The following is a 17,519-nucleotide window of genomic DNA, read 5'->3' on the forward strand; positions in this document are numbered from 1 at the left end:
TTGGATTGAAAAGAGTCAAATGATTTATTTTGTTTTATGATCAACATGAAGTAGTAAGAACACAGACACAGTAGTAAATACAAGAAACGTTCATGATTAAATACATTTCACTTTGAGCTGAATCTACCACATGAAAGGAGCTTTATACACATATTTTTTTTTACAAGACTCCTTAAATCAACAGAGTAAAGTTGAGTGGCACTGAATCATATTTACATAAATGTGCTTAATATGTGCTCTCTATATTGAACATAAAAAGACACAGCAACCTAATTTAGAAATGATCTCTCCAACAAGGTGATGGAAGTGTTAGTTAGCAACATTTTGTGATCATGTTCAAATGTAGTTATTGTTCAGTGCTTATATGGTTTGTTTCTGATATATCAGACTTAAGAACTGACTTCGGCATTAGGATCAAAACAAGTCTGGCATTTCCTTAGACAGACAGTGAGTGCCTAATAATTCCTATGTGCAGAAGCCATACTGAATAACTTCATAAGTCATATCTGAGGAGAGGGTACAGTTAGGAGTCCAGTAACCTTCATTTTATTGATGCCTCCATCCAAGACACAGACCCGAGGATAATTCAGTTTAACTAGGTGAGTGGCAAACTGGGGAGAGAAAAAAAATAACATTGTAGACAAAAATGATCTACTATTTTCTTTGAAGTGAAATATAGGCCTACTTAACTCCCTCAATCATCAGTATAAAAGTCTCAAAAAACAACCACAAGTAGGACAGTTCATCATGGGTAGGTGCCAGGAGAAGGGCATGAATGTTGAATGTCCCTTATTTGCATATAAAAGTAATTTGCAGGAACACAACAACTGGATCTAAAAACATCCATTTGCCTTCCATACTGTGTGTTGACCTCCGTACGTCAGGGCTTGAATTAAAAAAAAAAATGTGAGAGCTTATGAGAACACTTACCGTGACTGCATTTTTCACCATATTGCTGAGAACTACTATGACTCGTCCTCTGTAGCTGCTTAGGGTGGTAACAGCAGGACAGGTGACTAACTCTCCATCCGACCCCAATGACGCATTGTAGGGGATGTTGATGCTGCCAGAGATGTGGCCTCGGTTGAAGCTGAAGACATCATGTCAAGGATAAACTGAGAGTTGGAGAGTTGACTCTTAATTCCATGGAAACAAAATGAATAGTGCAATTTTGCTCTGGAGGGCACTGAAAGCACACATAGGTAGCTGGTGTCACGGGAACGCTGGCGACTACGCCGCTCCGTGTGTGTGCTGATTATTATTATAATTTTTTTTTTTTTACTGTATTTACTCTGTAAAGTGACCTTGGGTGTTTTGAAAGGCGCTATGTAACAAATAAAATGTATTGTTATTATTATTATTATATATGTAATATATCTCAGGTATAGACAAAGTTCAAACACTTGTATTGAACACATTAACAATATCCAAATTAGTTGACACCTGGATGATGTGCTATAGAAGTAATAGTAGTTGCATTACATTAATACACAGGATTAGATGTTAAAATCCCTTGTGCCAAAATCCAAGGTAAAAACACATTCAGAAGCCCCTGCTCAAGTTTAACTTTAAAAAGCACACTACCCACAAATCCGCCAACAAATGGTCACAAGCACAATACAAATGGCCCATCCAACAGCAGTATATAGTATGCGGCATGTCATTGGGGTTATCAAGTGGGCACCCTCATTCACCGATGTTTCGTTAAGTTAGGCCCACAACACCTCATGAAGGCTTAACAGTGAAACCAGCGTCCTGGAGACACTCCCCTCCATGCTGCCACCATATTACCACATTGAAATATCCAGTACCCAAAATACTCTTAACCAGCCCAGGCATGGTCAAGGTTGGCTAGGTTGGTCCGTCCCGTTGATGTGGACTGAACCATCGCCATAAAAAACCCTGGCCAACCAACCATCAACCTAGGCACAGCACATCACAAACACAAAACAAATTAGCCAGTTAGCTTAGCCAGTTAGCTTAGGCCCCATCACAACCACAAAACAAATTAGCCAGTTAGCTTACGCCCCATGCTGCCACCATATTACCACAACAAACATCCAAATACCCTTAACCAACCTAGGCATGGTCTAAGTTGGCTAGGTTGGTCCGTCCCGTTGATGCGGACTGAACCATAAACCATAAAAAACATTAGCCAAGTACCATCAACCTAGGCACAGTCCATCACAAACACAAAACAAATGAGCCAGTTAGCTTACCTTAGCTTGCGCCCCAGGAAGGGTAATTTCTCCTTACCCACAACCATTCGCTTGCCCGTTCTGCTGCTAAAGACATGTTACTAACCACCTGCCTTAGACTTCGACCACAAATGCCCAATTCAGACAGCAAGCCAATAGCAGATCTGGCCACAAACCCACGTGCACCGATTTCAATAGGCCTTAATCGTGCACTCCAACCTCGCTTAGCTGCCTCCTCTGCTATTTCAGTGTATTTACAATTATTACAATGAAAAATATATGCATAATTTTTAGTGCTGTCAGTTAAACGCGTTATTAACGGCGTTAACGTAAACCTATTTTAACGGTGTCAATTTTTTTATCGCGAGATTAACATTCTTTTTGGTGTAACAAACTTTGTAGTTTTTTCACATGCTGTTGCAACAACTAGTAACGTTAGAACAACTACAACACCACACCGGATCTAGCTAGACCGGAAACTAAACAATATACTGACGAATGGAATGGACAAGGTGAACCTGGTTTTGTCGGTTAAAGTTTTTTTTTTTTGCTGTTTCTTGCTGTCAAGGGGTAACTCAATAAGATTAGAGAGGGTGCCCGGTGATATCCCTTGGGCAATTCTCGATATTAAGCCTTTCTTGTCCAATGTGTTGACTATAGGCGAGGCACCACAGGTAAACACAGGGTAAAAAAATGAACTAGCAGATATCACTATGAACCTTTCCCAGTTGATTACTTACATTAATATGGAAAAGAAATGTATTACAAGTTATCTGTAATATAAAGTTTAAATATGCAAATTAAGCAAAATCTAATTAAATATGTGCTGATTTGCATAAACTAAAAAAAAAAAAAAATCGGAACATTGGATGATGCCAGGTTCAAAATTACTTTTTCATTGTGTTGACATATTAGATGAAAAGTCTTTTACACAGGGAATTTTAGAATACATTTTCGCCATGTTTTTAGGAATAAAATGTAATATAAAAAGGCTAGGAATAACATATCAACAAACCCCTCTGTAGAAGTCTTCTAAATATAGTTAGGTATAAGACTGGAAAGTTTGGTGTATGTAGGTGCTTCTGAAGTGCCGATTTCAGAGTGGGAGAGGAAACGAATCCACGGGTGCTACGTGCTAGCATCTCTCAATAGCACGTCTCTGTGTGGATGGAGGTTTACCAGAGACTTTCTAATGAGGAGTCACAACACTCAAAAAATCCTCCATAGAAATGCATTGGGTTAGTTTGTAACGCCAATATGGCAGTTGTCTACACATATCCGACCCCTTTCATGTGTTGTGATCTCACTGCTGGAGCAAGGTTGGTGTTGTGAAGTCTTGCGCACGCCGAAATAGATGCCCGAAAAGTGCCCAAAAAGCGCTACAATATGGCTGCTGAGTGGAAGGACTTACTGCATGTATGCTATGTAAATGATTACTGTTAGCCTAAACTGCCCTCTTTTAGCTGATTTCTACAGGGTGTCTGTTCTACTGTTTTAATATGTATAAAATATACATTTATTTTTATTCTTTATTGCAGTAGTAGTCTATGCTCAGAGCCTAAACTCGTCATTCAAAAAGAGAATATTCATTTTTAAGTAGGCTATTGAAGTATTTGGAGCCTGAAGCGAAGGAATACTTCAGTTGGAAATTCAACTGCCATTTGAAGAAAGATTCATTGATTCGTTACTAAGCCCAACCAGTCTACCAGAAAATGTCAAACTTGCACCAAACTACATTTTGGAGATGATCAGATGTGGCTGCAAGAGTGAAAATCCTTGTAGCTCTAACAGATGCAGTTGCCAGGTTAATGGTGCCTTGCACAATATTCTCTGCATGTTTTAGGGTAGGATGAGCCAGAACTGGACAATTATCAGAACTAATACTAGGAAAAGTGTACATATTCAGAATTATTACAGGCAATATCTGAAATTATAAATTCATTATTTGACATAAAAGGGTTACATTTTCCCAATTTGAATGCATGAAGTATTGTCTGAATAACTATCACACTGCAAACTGTATTTTAGTACATTCTATTTGAGTTGATTATTTGCTTTTCCTATTTTTTTTTTCCTTCATGATTTCGGCACATTTGGCTTTAAAGGTTAATGTAGGACATTGCCCAAGGGATATCACACTGGGCACCCTCCTAAATATTAAAGAGCCACCCCAAGTGAACCCCAAGTCTAAGCAAAAATGAATAAATAAATAACCCACAAAACCAGGTCTGACCCCATGGCTCCCTGGCTGGCATTATCTGAAACATAGAAATTCATTAATTCACTTAGTAAAGGGTTAAATTGTCCAAATTTGAATGTACTGTCTGAAAAACTATCACACAGAACATTGTATTTTAGTAAATTTTAATTGAGTTGATTTGCATTTAATATGAGTATGCCTACTCATCTTGAAATTAGAGTTATATCCTATTTCATGATTTTGCCACATTGGGCTTTTTCATATTTAAACATTAAATTACAGAAAACTTGTAATACAAATGTCCTGTGTAAAAGACTTTTCATCTAATATGTAAACACAATGAAAAAGTAATTTTGAACCCGGCTTCATCTAATGTTTTTAAACTTTATGCAAATCAGCACATATTTAATTAGATTGTGCCTAATTTGCATATTCAAAAATTAAATTTCAGATAACTTGTAATACATTTTTTTCCATATTAATGTAAGTAATCAACTGGGGACGTTTCATAGTGATATCTGCTAGTTATTTTTTTTACCCTATTCACCTGTAGTGTCTTACCTTGTATTCAATACATTGAACAAGAAAGGGTTATACAAAATTGCCCAAGGGATATCACTGGGCACCCTCCTAAATCTTAAAGAGATACCCCTGGTCTACAAGATTCTGCAAAAAAAAAAACTTTAACCGACAAAACCAGGTCTGACCCCATGGCTGCCGGACTAGTAGTAGCCTAGGCTGACGCATTAGTTGTGTGCCGCCAAAGATTTTTTCACCATCACTTGTTCTGTTATCAACATTCCCCTTTGGCTGCTACTATTTGCGATGCACTCTGCTTTCGATATTCATTTACATTAGATTCCATTCTTTTCAATACAACGCCGCACACCAGCATCACACTTTGCCGCCGTGTAAACCACGATTCAGTTATATTTGGTCGACGCTGCTCCATAAAATCCATTGTTCATCCAGTGTTTGCCTGTTAAAAACTTCGGCGTTGATGTGTGTGGCAAGTGACAGTGCACCATAGACTGTAGGCCTATAAAATGGCAATGCACTCATGCACCAGTTCAGCTATATTTCTGAAGAATATTTTGTGTTGCCTCAGGTCTGCTGCACATCTTTTGAAATTTGATTTGAAATAATCAAATAGACCTACGTCTTAAAGTTCAGTTAATAAAGTAACTTGCTTTGCTTTCATTTGAATCCCAATCAAGATACACAATACTTGCTTTATTGTTAATATGGACTCCTAGCCTGGCTAGCGCCACCACTTCTCAATGAGACATGGTCTGGGAACCAAACGTTCATTTTCTCGTATTTGAAAAAAATGCCCAGATCCGTTTATTGGGTGCCACGGATGTCTATCAAATGCTCCTGGAAAGTTCAGAAATGCAAAATAATAGAATTTTAATCATATGATAAAATATGTGATTAATCGTGATTAACTATAGGAATTCAGCAATCGTGATTAAAAATTTGAATCGTTTGACAGCACTAATAATTTTGCTTAGCCTCACCACGACTGTAAGAGAGTTCAAACATTGAGAGTGTAAAAGCTGATTAGTTCAAAGCAATCACCGAAGGATACTCCTCTGAGCTACGGATGTCAACTGCCAGTATCTTAGGTTTGCCAACTCTGGCTCTCTTGTTGGGAGTTTTGAAGTGAGATGAGCCTCTGAGTTCACACAAATCAATCAGGTCTTCTGCAGAGATTCGTGGAGACACCTCTGCTTTTAATTCCGTCAACTTTAGTGGCTCCCGAGACTGTGAAAAGATCAAGTGAGAAAGAATGAGAATATATCAAAATAATTTGTTTGTGATTAAAAGTAGAGATGAGTTTTCAGGAACTTAAATTAGATGAAAACATTTTCAAATTTTGTTGACTAAAAGTAACTAAATTGCATTTGCATTTTCATCTAAAACACTAAGGGCTATATCATACATACACTCGGCGCAACCTGGCGCCAAGCACAACGCAAGTCTTGTTCTTATCTTCAGTGAAACCTGGTCTACAGTGAAAAGCGCATATAAAGCACAGTGGTGAAGATGCTTGAATTTCCCCTTGGGGATCAATAAAATATCTATCTATCTATCTATCTATGCACGGTCATGAGACGTAAGCAGCCCTTAGCATTCCCAGGCAACGACTCATTTTCAGGATGAATATCCTAAGGATTTTTATTCAGTCAATCGAACACTAATGGGGTAAGTTTCAGTCCAATGAGATGCAGCTTTATTCAATTAATACATCTGCGATCATGGCAATGGCAGACGATGTCGTTGGTGGAACAAATATAAGAAGTTAGCCGCCCTTGACTCTAGCGACTTGAACACTTTCAGCTCCTGCGACGTGTGTGGATGTATGAACAAGATATCGGGGTAAGTTACAGCTAACAATAATGACAGATCTTTACTAAATGCTATTGGGTCTATTAGATATGAGTCCACAACGATCAAGCTTATCTTCTATTGATATTGACGAGACGAAGCCGTTAGGCTACTGTGCTCTGCTCAGTTCAACTCAAATCTACGTGCTGCAGATGTCATGTCAACATGGCCGAGGCGGTGTTTGCGAATAAGCCCTATAGTGAAAGTAAATAACTGAGTGTACTGTTGTCATTCTCATACTCTGCTAATCACACAGGTTATGGTAAAGCAAGTATTAGTGGAATCGTGCAAGCTGATTCCTTCAGATGAGCTGACTGTCAAAATACTGACGTGCTGTTTGATGTGCTGCTTGCTGTTAAAGGGAATGACAGATAACACTCTCATTGGTTTAAAGGATGTTACACCCAAAACAAACCCATGACTGATTAAGAAACATAAGAACAACCCTTTTGAACAATGTGCCAGACTTGTGATCCCAAAATCACGCTATTAAATTAGCGAATGTGGACTGGATACGCCCCAAATGTCTTTAAACCATACGTCTCTGACCAGGCATTTCAGACCGCTAAAACAGAGCCCTAAGACTTTGAATACATGCAAAGGTGTTATATAGATATTATCTAGCAAGTTATAATAATGTGTGGAGTTTTCTTTTTTACAGTTTTGACATAATTTAAGAAATGCCTATGCACTGTACTACCAAGATATTCACTCAAATGAGCATGCAAACCAGCTAGTGCTGAGCTGGCTCTCTTGGAATACTCATACTTCTCTTTGTACGAAGTGTGGCGTTGTATTAAATACAACGGGAGTCAACGGAAAAGTGACGAGTGGCTGTGTCCAAGACAACTAGAGTCCTAAAGAACCCCAAATCGCATTTTAAAAACTACCTTACATGGTGTCAGGGCTGTACAATATATGATTCAATAACAGAGCTAACACCCTACATCTACTTTTCTACAACAGTCTACGAGTCTACAACAGAGCACACAGCTCTGACAAGCTCTATGTAAGCAGCCATTTGTTTCTGGGTGATGGAAAATACAGATTTTCCCCATATTATTAATTCCCAATCACCCAGTGACTGAATAAAAATGATTATGTGCATTTTAATCTTTAATTCCATACAGTTAATAGTTACATATTACGTACCATATATACATTTTGTTATTGATGTGTTACCACAAAATGCGATACATTACTTGGAAACAACTAATTTTGGGGTTACAAGCTGTGATGATTGTGTTTGATGATACATCCCACCAAGTGCTGTTGAAAGTTTAATGTTCAAAAACAAACTTACTAAATCAGTCTTGGCGAAGTCTTGATAGTCTGAGTGAAGGTAGATACTGGTTTTCCCAAAGCTGCTACTACTGCTACCCTCACTGGTGGTTTTGGGAATCTGTGCATGTTGTCGATAGGTGGCACTTTTGGGAGTCCAACAGAAAAGATTGATGGATTCTCGGACACAACGCTCAATGTCAATTTCTAGAAGACACAGACACACTTCATTTGAGTCAGGGGGAAAAATCATGAATGCAGAAACAACTACAAGGCAGCAATTGTGGCTCAACAGCTTCAACAAGAAAGAAGTGGAATTGCATGCATGTGTAAAACAATGCATTCAAATAAATAACAGAATTAGCCTATTACATTTCATGGACACTATCCAGTCACATCAGCAAATATGGACAACTACAAATTATTGTTAAGATAGTCAATCACACAATCAAAGCTTTGATAGTTCTTGAAATACTGCAACATTTTAGCTATAGTGCTTCCTATGGATGGAATGTTGTAGAACTTGTCATGCACCAAATTAATGTTGTAGGGAATGAGTTTATAAAGATTCATCCAATTTGAATATTAACATCACAAGATACTGTCCATGGAGTCAATAAAAGCCATAGCTTAAAATTGAATTTGCCCAAACTGCCCATAACTTTGACAGATCAAAATTCACAAAATTTAATCAACAGCCAAGATTAAGCACACCACATTTTGAGACATCCGATAAATGGACTCTAATTAGCTTATATTTCACTTTCAGTTGTTTGCATCTGAAAGTATTAGGGTCTAGATTTGGGGGCCTTAGAGAAATCAGTGGAAAACAGAATTTGTGCTCCAACCCCTGTAGTTCCAGTTACATCAAATCATCACCTTTAAATATTTTGCACAAAAATGGAAAGTACAGCTTGTGTCCTTTTCAAGACCTACGTGTTACAAATTGAACCAAGTTAATACATACAGCAAAAAGGTGCTACAGTATGTATTAAAAAATCATAAATGAATAAACGCAAAAGTGAATGGGTTCAGTGAAGGAATCAGCTAAGTGAAGACAGTTTAACAGTGCGTGATGTCATGAACCATCCACTTTTATTTTAGATCAAGGTCAAAGAGCCTGATCACCAATATCATATCAAACAGTAACAGCCACCACCTTAACTAACACATTTTCTGGGGGAAAGACTGAAGAACCATTGTAGACTTTGCAATTGTTATTTCTTAATTTGTCAGTGTTATTACCAGTTAGGTAATAATGTTTGTCAGTATTATTACCAGGTAGATCGGAGAAAAGCAAGATGCATTCATTAAAGCCATTGGCCAATAAGCGATCTCTCAGCTGTTGTAAGATTGCCACACCAATACAGAAGGGGAAGGAAGAGTTGCCGAGCAAAAGTGTGTCCCACAGGTGGAAAATCTTGTGAAGAGGGAAGACATCTGGTGGCAAAAAGAATAGACAAGACATAGACAAAAAAGTGGGACCTTTTGATCTATACTGATAGAGGATATTAGTTATTCACATTAATATAAAACTAGACTGGTAACATAGCATGGGTGAACACAGATGAACCTGTTAACAAATTTGAATTTGCTCTGCCGATCAGTCTGGAAAGGATACCATGAAAGGAGAATTCCGGTGTGATATTGACCTAAAGTGTATTGAAACATGATACCGAGTGTGAACGTATGTCTCATAGCCCATCTCGGCTTGTCCCCTGCACTCCAAAATCTGGCGCTAGTTAGCCGATGCTACCAACAGCTTTTTCAATAGTGGTGCTTCGGCATCGGGCTAGCCATGCAAATAAATCACTGTTTTACACCCATTTACGAGGCTAAATAATTCAGTGGAAATGCATGGATTCCAGTTGCTGCTACTGGAAGAAACTGGAATCCATGCATTTCCACTGAATTATTTTTGGAATCTGATCCCTTATCATACCTGTTCATTCTTACTCGTTGCTCGACTTATCGTGACTAAATTCAAGATGGCTGCAAACGCTAAACTTTGTGAAGATACTGTCTGTATAAATCGACTCTTAAGTAAACTACCAGTGCTTTTTCAAAGTTCTCAATGTCTCGTTTTAAATGTCAGGGCCCTCGGAAGTCTACCAATGAAGTGTGAAGATACATTGAGCCTCGTAAATGGGTGTAAAACAGTGATTTATTTGCATGGCTAGCCCGATGCCGAAGCACCACTATTGAAAAAGCTGAAAAAGGTAGCATCGGCTAACTAGCGCCAGATTTTGGAGTGCAGGGGACAAGCCGAGATGGGCTATGAGACATACGTTCACACTCGGTATCATGTTTCAATACACTTTAGGTCAATATCACACCGGAATTCTCCTTTAATGCCCGTTTCTGAATGACCAACAAAGATTCAATCACAACTGCTTATTTGACATTGGGCGGGGTTTATACGATGACAGAGCAGAGCATGACAGAGAAGTGCAGTCAACACAACCAAACGCTGCACTGATGGTAACAAGGTTAAACAGATATGATGTGTATTTCCTTTCCAGACACACTCTCAATTGAGATTTGAGAAGTGGTCTGGTGTTGACCAGCCTAGATGATCACCCTGAACGCTCAATGGGATTAAAAGGTAAAGGCAGAAAATGGTTTAAAAGGTAGATCTCGATAATAGCAGTCAATAATCTTTAATAACTACATTTTTTTAAATATCAAAACATTTTCAAATGTTCCCATCAATCAGTTTTATATTTAACAGATAAAGCTCTATTAACTTTTTACAATTAAAACATGCTTTACTTACGTGTGAACATTGTAAGGAACCATGGAATGGCATAAAGCTGTAAACAATGAAATAAGCAAGTCGTTCAATAAGCTCTAATGATATATGAGTGTTTTCAAAGACAAAAGTCACAACGTGCTTTACCAGCAATAATAAAATAGGGAAGACAGGACGGAGAGACAAAGATAACGATAAACTATATATTAACAAATATATGAGATGCAACTAGATATTCCAATGTGGACTGGACATCCTACTAAATTTAAATAAGCTTTTGAGTAGTGACCATGCGTTTTAGACCACGAAAATAGGGCCCATCAAGTCATTAGTATAGTCGACGCAAAAAATATGTCGACGCAAAATATGTGCGTCGATTCGTCAGACCCAAAACAAAGATGGCGGCGCCGGAGAGTAGTAGCAACGCAAGTGCCTCCTCAGACTTTCAGAAGTGCAAGGCGGCATGCACTCGTTCCTCTGAAGTATGTGAATTCTTTAATTTAAAAGGAAACAATTCCGTGATATGTCGTCTTTGCAAAATGGAGATGGCCTTCCATTCTAGCACCATGGCAATGCACCAGCACCTGAAGAGGCGCCACCCGGGAGCAGCTGCAGATTACAGAGCACCGTTTTTTCAACTCCCCATTTTGCACTCGATTGGAGTAGGCTATAATACGTTGTCGACACCTAAAGTTTTAGGCTACAGTGTATGTTTTCTGTGTAATTAATTACTATATGTAATTGTTGGTTTATTATTATATTTATTTTAATGTGTGTGTGTGTGTGTGTGTGTGTACTTTATGTTTTAAAGCATAAGAAGAATAGTGTGGAAAATTACTTTCGCAAGAAAAATACAAAATACAACCCCCTGCACACCCCAGGAGGCTGCCATACTTACTGAGAGCGTCTTATCAATGATTGTTAAAGACATGAGGCCGATTTCTGTGGTCTACTTAGGGGTAACTTGTCATTTTATTGATGACAGTTGGGACCTTGTTGGGATCTTGTCTCCTTCAATTTGACAACACTGCCAATTGAAGAACGCCACACAGCAGAAAACATTGCCTCCTGGCTGGAGAATGTGGCAGAAAAATTTGACATTTCGTTTGAGAATGTCCTTGTTATTGTCCATGACAATGCACGTAACATTGTGGCATGGATAATAACATTGGGTGGTATCCCATCGGTGTGCTGGGCATATTGGTAGTCAACCATGCAATGGACAACCCTGTGATTAACAAGGCACTCTCAGCTACACGGTGCCTCGTAAAACACATAAAGAAAATGGCAGAAAAGAAAACGGCAATGAAGAAAACATGGTCCAGGAGGATGGTGATGGGGTCGGGGACAGTGAGACAGTCAGGAAAGAGGTACTTTTTTATATTTTGGGGAAAACTCTATCCCAAGGGATAATAACCACCTTACATGGTGGAAGGATAACACCATAAGGTTCCCCGCCCTGGCTGCAGTAGCCAAATCCTATTTATCTATACCTGCCACATTTAGGGGGCAGGCGTGGCCTACTGGTTATCGCTTCGGACTTGTAACGGGAGGGTTGCCGGTTCAAACCCCGACCAGTAGGAACGGCTGAAGTGCCCTTGAGCAAGGCACCTAACCCCTCACCGCTCCAAGAGCGCCGCTATAGCAGGCAGCTCACTGCGTCGGGATTAGTGTGTGCTTCACCTCACTGTGTGTTCACTTTGTGCTGAGTGTGTTTTACTAATTCACGGATTGGGATAAATGCAGAGACATTGACCACCACACAATGACTTTCCGGGTTGTACTAAATTGTGCTTAAATCTGGTTAATCATAACCACGCTATGCTAATTTGTTAAAAACTGTTGAATTCAAGTTAATTCTGCAAACCTACCCCCACAAAGAGAATTCAGTTCTGTGGGACACACTGAAGTAAGTTTTTCATATTAAGAAATATGCAAGTGCATGTGCAAAATGTAGCCCAGGCTTACAGCACGTTTCAATGAAGTGCATAACAAAACAGAAATAGCCTAGTCCATCTCCATTAACTATGTTCAGTTCAGTTAACTAGTTTGAGAGAATGTAGAATAGTCAAGTGCGACCTGTATTATTGTATGCAGGCTTGGAATTTCACCATTTTAGGGGCAAGGCCACTTGGCCTTCAGTTGGGCATATTTGGTGGGGGGCACAAAGGCCACATGTCAGGGCACCAAGGCCAAAGTTAACTATAAGGCTATAAAAATGATCAAAGTTGTATTTAGCCTATTCACAGCAGTAGACCTGCATCACTGTATGAAACATTAAAAAAACATGAAACATGACATACAGTATTACATAGAACTGTAAATCATCTGATCATCTAATATTTACAGATATCTAGGCTATATTTAACATTTATTTTGTATTTGGCCTGTTATGAAGTCATGAATTGATCAATTTAAGCACAGCTCAGCTTTAAGAAACTCAAATAGCCTATAGATGCATGCTTAGCATTTTGTGATCATTAAGGCTACTTTCACAAACTCTTAGTCAGCTGTATATCCTCTGATTTTAATATTTACTGATATCTAGGTGATATTTGTAACATTTATTTTGTATCTGGCCCTTTTGTGAAATTATGTAGAAAAAATTTAAACACTTAAACTGAAACTTAAAGCCCAAATTTGGAGACATGCATGTCGAAATTTGCTGCAAATTCAAAACCGGATTACTCTGGAACGGCTAACTGTACAGGGGACTGCTTTACAGCTTTGTGTTCGGTAAGGTCTGCTGTTTATTTTGATATATGGTTTGTCATGTGTTGAACGAAGGGTTCGTGAAGTATTCCACCGAGATGAATGGGTAGGGAGATAGGCGCAGAACCTAGAATTTGTGATTCAATTTAATCATATTTACTTGTCTTGCGAACCGTTTACCACAGCAATTAGTGGCTAACATCGTTTACAAGCTGAGAAAAAGCTCTCGTGATGTGATACTTGTGATGTCTGTATGATGAGTAGGCTACTTCACGAGTAGTTCAACTGAAGAATGGGTGAATGAATTTGGACGCACTTTCTTTCTTGCCGTGCACTGTCACTTTCTCCACTGCGTAAAAGACTAAATTAATTTGTGCTGTTAATGCTAAGATTATTTTGACAGGCCATAGGCTAATAAAATACGCTATTATTCGGATGCAAACCAGATTATTGAAAGAAGGGAGCACCAAGGCCACAGTGGCCTGTAAACCTCTGATTTTCAAAGGGGCATCACGGCCAACGCAAGGGGCAACGACAGCCATGGCCGCCGTGAAATTCCTACCCTGATTGCATGCCCTCTTTTCAATATTTTTAAGATTGTCTGTATAATGTTAGGTATGTATTGATGTTAGGTATGTTTTTGGGATATTGTATGTACGTATGTGTATGGGTCTATGTCTATTGTCTACCTGTAGGGCCCACAACCTGTGATTGAGTAGTTCACCTACGCTCTTGGTGATTGGTGCGGGAACCTATAAGAGGCGTCAGCGCCTGCTGACGTGTTTCTATATTGAGACACTGATGATGATCGACGTTTGTCGATTGTAGTTTTTCACGGCCTGTAATGTTGCTTCGGCATGCTTGAATACAGGTTTTTTTTATATTTCTTTATAGGTCTCTACTTTACTATACTCCCTACAGGATTCACATATATATCGTTGCTCAGATTGGTTATGTCTAATGTGAAGAGGCATTTTTTCCCCTGTATTGGTTTAAACATACCCCATAATCAAATCCAAATGGACTAATACCAGAGTCTGGCTACATTAGGCTAGCCATAAGCTACTATGGTACAGAATCAAAACGATAATCAATATTAGCAGATAAAATAGTTTGGAGCTAACCCCCTGAAACCTGACCAAAACTAGCGCTTACACCCCTAATAACAACAACTGTATGCTTTCAGTTTCTGCTGGCATTTTTTTCAGTATAAGTATAACTGTAAACTCACATCTGGGATGAATCCAATTTCATTCAGATGATTATTGAGCTCAGGATCGTGGAAGGCAATCATCTGAGAGAAGACGGTCAGATACTCTGTAAAAGAGATAGAGTAGAAAAAGACAACAGTATTACAACAGACCATCAAACTGACTTTAGGATCTCATTAATTCAGCAAATATTTGTTTTCAACGCTGGCAAAGCTCTCTAACCGCTCTGCCAACAGCATTACAAAACCATATTTTCTAATGGCTAGCCCTGTTTAGCGTGGCTAGTTTTAGACGTTCAGAGGATCAGAAATTATCAGCCAGATGCTGATAGCAAGTAATATTAGGATTACAATAAGAACAAGCTATGTATTTCTATCAGAAAAACGTTATTAAATGTGGCCTTTATAGAAACTAGATGTACCGCGGTACAAAATATGACCGCCGCTTGGGGTGTGTGTGTTTATCTGTGTGTGTGTGTGTGTGCGCCTGCATGTGTGTGTTTTTATGTGTATGCATGTGGGTGTGTTTGTGTGTGCGTGCGTGTTTATACCCTCCTTTCGAGGAGCCGGTATGGCGGGTGGGTGATGGATCAAAACGAAAAACAATGGTTCCATGTCATCCTTGTGGGGCTACAAACGGGCTAAAGTAAACGGTAACACTAAAGCAAGAGGCTACACTGAGATTCTGGAGGAAAAGATCAGGCAGTGTGCCAAGAGACCTGCCCCAATAGGCATCATTAGACCTTTAACCATACAATACAATGATCCAAAACATACAGCCAAACAAGGCAAGAAATGGTTAACTGAGAACAATGTCAACATTTTAGAGTGGCCCAGCCAGAGTCCAGACCTCAATCAGTTCAAAAAGTTAGCACATGGCCAAAGTGATGGCAAATAATCGAGAGGCTTGGTAAGTATTATAAGAACCACTTTGAGAGCTTTGATGTCAAATAAAGATGTTTCCACTGATTATTTAAAAAGGGTATGAATAATTTTGGACATGCCGTTTTTCATAAAAATGTTTAAAAAGATAAAAACGATTATTTTTTTGATTCCATGTTTCTACCACATTTTCTAACAACCTTTTGGCATGTGGCAATATCATTTTCAGTAAGAACAAACATATTGGTCAAGAGAAAATCAACATTACATCAATATTTGCCAGAGGTATGAATAATTTTGTTCTTAACTGTATGTTATTTCAGGTTAGTTTGCAACAATATACAAGTTTAACCAAAGTCTTTAGTTGCTACCTAGCTAGCAAACAACACTATCAGTTCCCATTCCCTTTTTTCGTTTACTGTGCTAACGTTAGCTAACTAGCTAGCTAGCTCAGTTAACGGGCGAAAATACATTATTTGTTCCGTGTCCGAAAGAGTGTTTCAATGGCATCACAAACAAGCAATGACAATACAATAGTACACAATATATATATATTTATATTTTGTTATTGCTTAAATCAGAGAAATCCGAAACTAGTGCCATTTCGTTCCATTGACAAATCATTTTATGATTAATCTTGATAACTAGACCAGATCTGGAAACATTATATCTTGCACACACGCAGAATGTACGCTGGCCGTCAGTGTCGCTTCGGTGTGTTCCGAGATCCAGTTGCTGCTACTGGAAGAAACTGGAATCCATGCATTTCCACAGAATTACTTTTGGAATCTGATCCCTTATCATACCTGTTCATTCTTACTCGTCGCTCGACTTATCGTGACTAAATTCAATATGGCTGCAGAGAATGTCTAATAAGGGGAGAACCGCCACTCTCGGGAAACTTCCGGTTTCTGAACTGGTTGCAGTTCCTTTTCTGGTTCCACATGAGGGCGCTCACAAATAAGTGCAGAATGAATGGAGGTCTATGGAGCTGTACCCCTCAAATCCACTTTTCCCGGGATATAATTTTTTGCCCAGAAATTCGAATGTTGCAGTCGAAAGAGAAAAAATACAAACCACTGAGTATTATATTTTTTGAGTTACTTATTTGTTCTAAAAAGCCTTTCAAATGTGTCAATGACGTCATTCATTAGCAGAAAGCTAGTGTGTTATGGGCAACAACGACCCAATCTGTAAGAAATCGAAAGGACATGACTACTCGTTCATTCAACTTTTGACCTATAATCCATATTGAGCTGGCAGAAACCACAATCAAATCTTTGATTTCTCAACTACAACCAGGTAAAAGAGACACATTAAGCCGTCTAGCTCCATAGACCCCCATTGTTTTTGCACTTATTCGTGATCGCCCCTAGCGGAACTGCAACAGATTGCAGGTACAATGGAGTTAATAGGGAGTGATCCGGCTCTCTGTAAACGGGCTCTGATGGCTGCAAACGCTAAACTTTGTGAAGATACTGTCTGTATAAATCGTCTTGTAAGTAAACTACCAGTGCTTTTTTAAAGTTCTCAGGGCCAGATGTACTAACGCTTTTGCGCCCATTTCAGGCGTATTTGTTTCGCAATGTGCGTGTAAAATCATTGCGAGGTATGTACAAACAGGCCGCAATGATGTAAAAGCGCAAACTGCCTGTCGCGGGAGCTGAAACTGGCAGATTGCGATTGTCATGTCATGCATATGCATTCATGGGAGGATCCAGGGGAAAGTGGGAGTTTAGCGTAAAAAGATGGGAGGGGAAGAGTAAAGAGCGCCTAGTTATGTATTCCGCGGTATGTACAAAGACTGCTCCTGAAAGCGCACGTCTATTCTGCGCCTAAATACTTCTGCCTTGTAAAAGCAGGTGTTAATCCAAATTGCAGTTCAATGCGTCA

At 39.0% G+C, this 17,519-nt stretch overlaps 1 protein-coding gene across 2 annotated transcripts in view; it reads right to left on the reverse strand.

Moving 5' to 3' along the window:
• tbck (TBC1 domain containing kinase) overlaps positions 1–17,519 on the reverse strand; it is a 35,942-nt gene continuing 18,423 nt past the window's right edge. For both annotated transcript variants that reach the window (XM_042085810.1, XM_042085809.1), the window contains exons 20-26: positions 14,766–14,851; positions 10,847–10,883; positions 9,349–9,510; positions 8,093–8,277; positions 5,990–6,165; positions 931–1,090; positions 1–611 (exon numbers count right to left, since the gene is read on the reverse strand). In XM_042085810.1, coding sequence (XP_041941744.1) covers positions 501–611; positions 931–1,090; positions 5,990–6,165; positions 8,093–8,277; positions 9,349–9,510; positions 10,847–10,883; positions 14,766–14,851 — 917 coding nt within the window. In that variant the 3' untranslated portion in view covers positions 1–500. The remainder of the gene's footprint in view (positions 612–930; positions 1,091–5,989; positions 6,166–8,092; positions 8,278–9,348; positions 9,511–10,846; positions 10,884–14,765; positions 14,852–17,519) is intronic.

This window comes from Alosa sapidissima, chromosome 3 (assembly GCF_018492685.1).
Source record: "Alosa sapidissima isolate fAloSap1 chromosome 3, fAloSap1.pri, whole genome shotgun sequence".
Classification (NCBI taxonomy): domain Eukaryota; kingdom Metazoa; phylum Chordata; class Actinopteri; order Clupeiformes; family Clupeidae; genus Alosa; species Alosa sapidissima.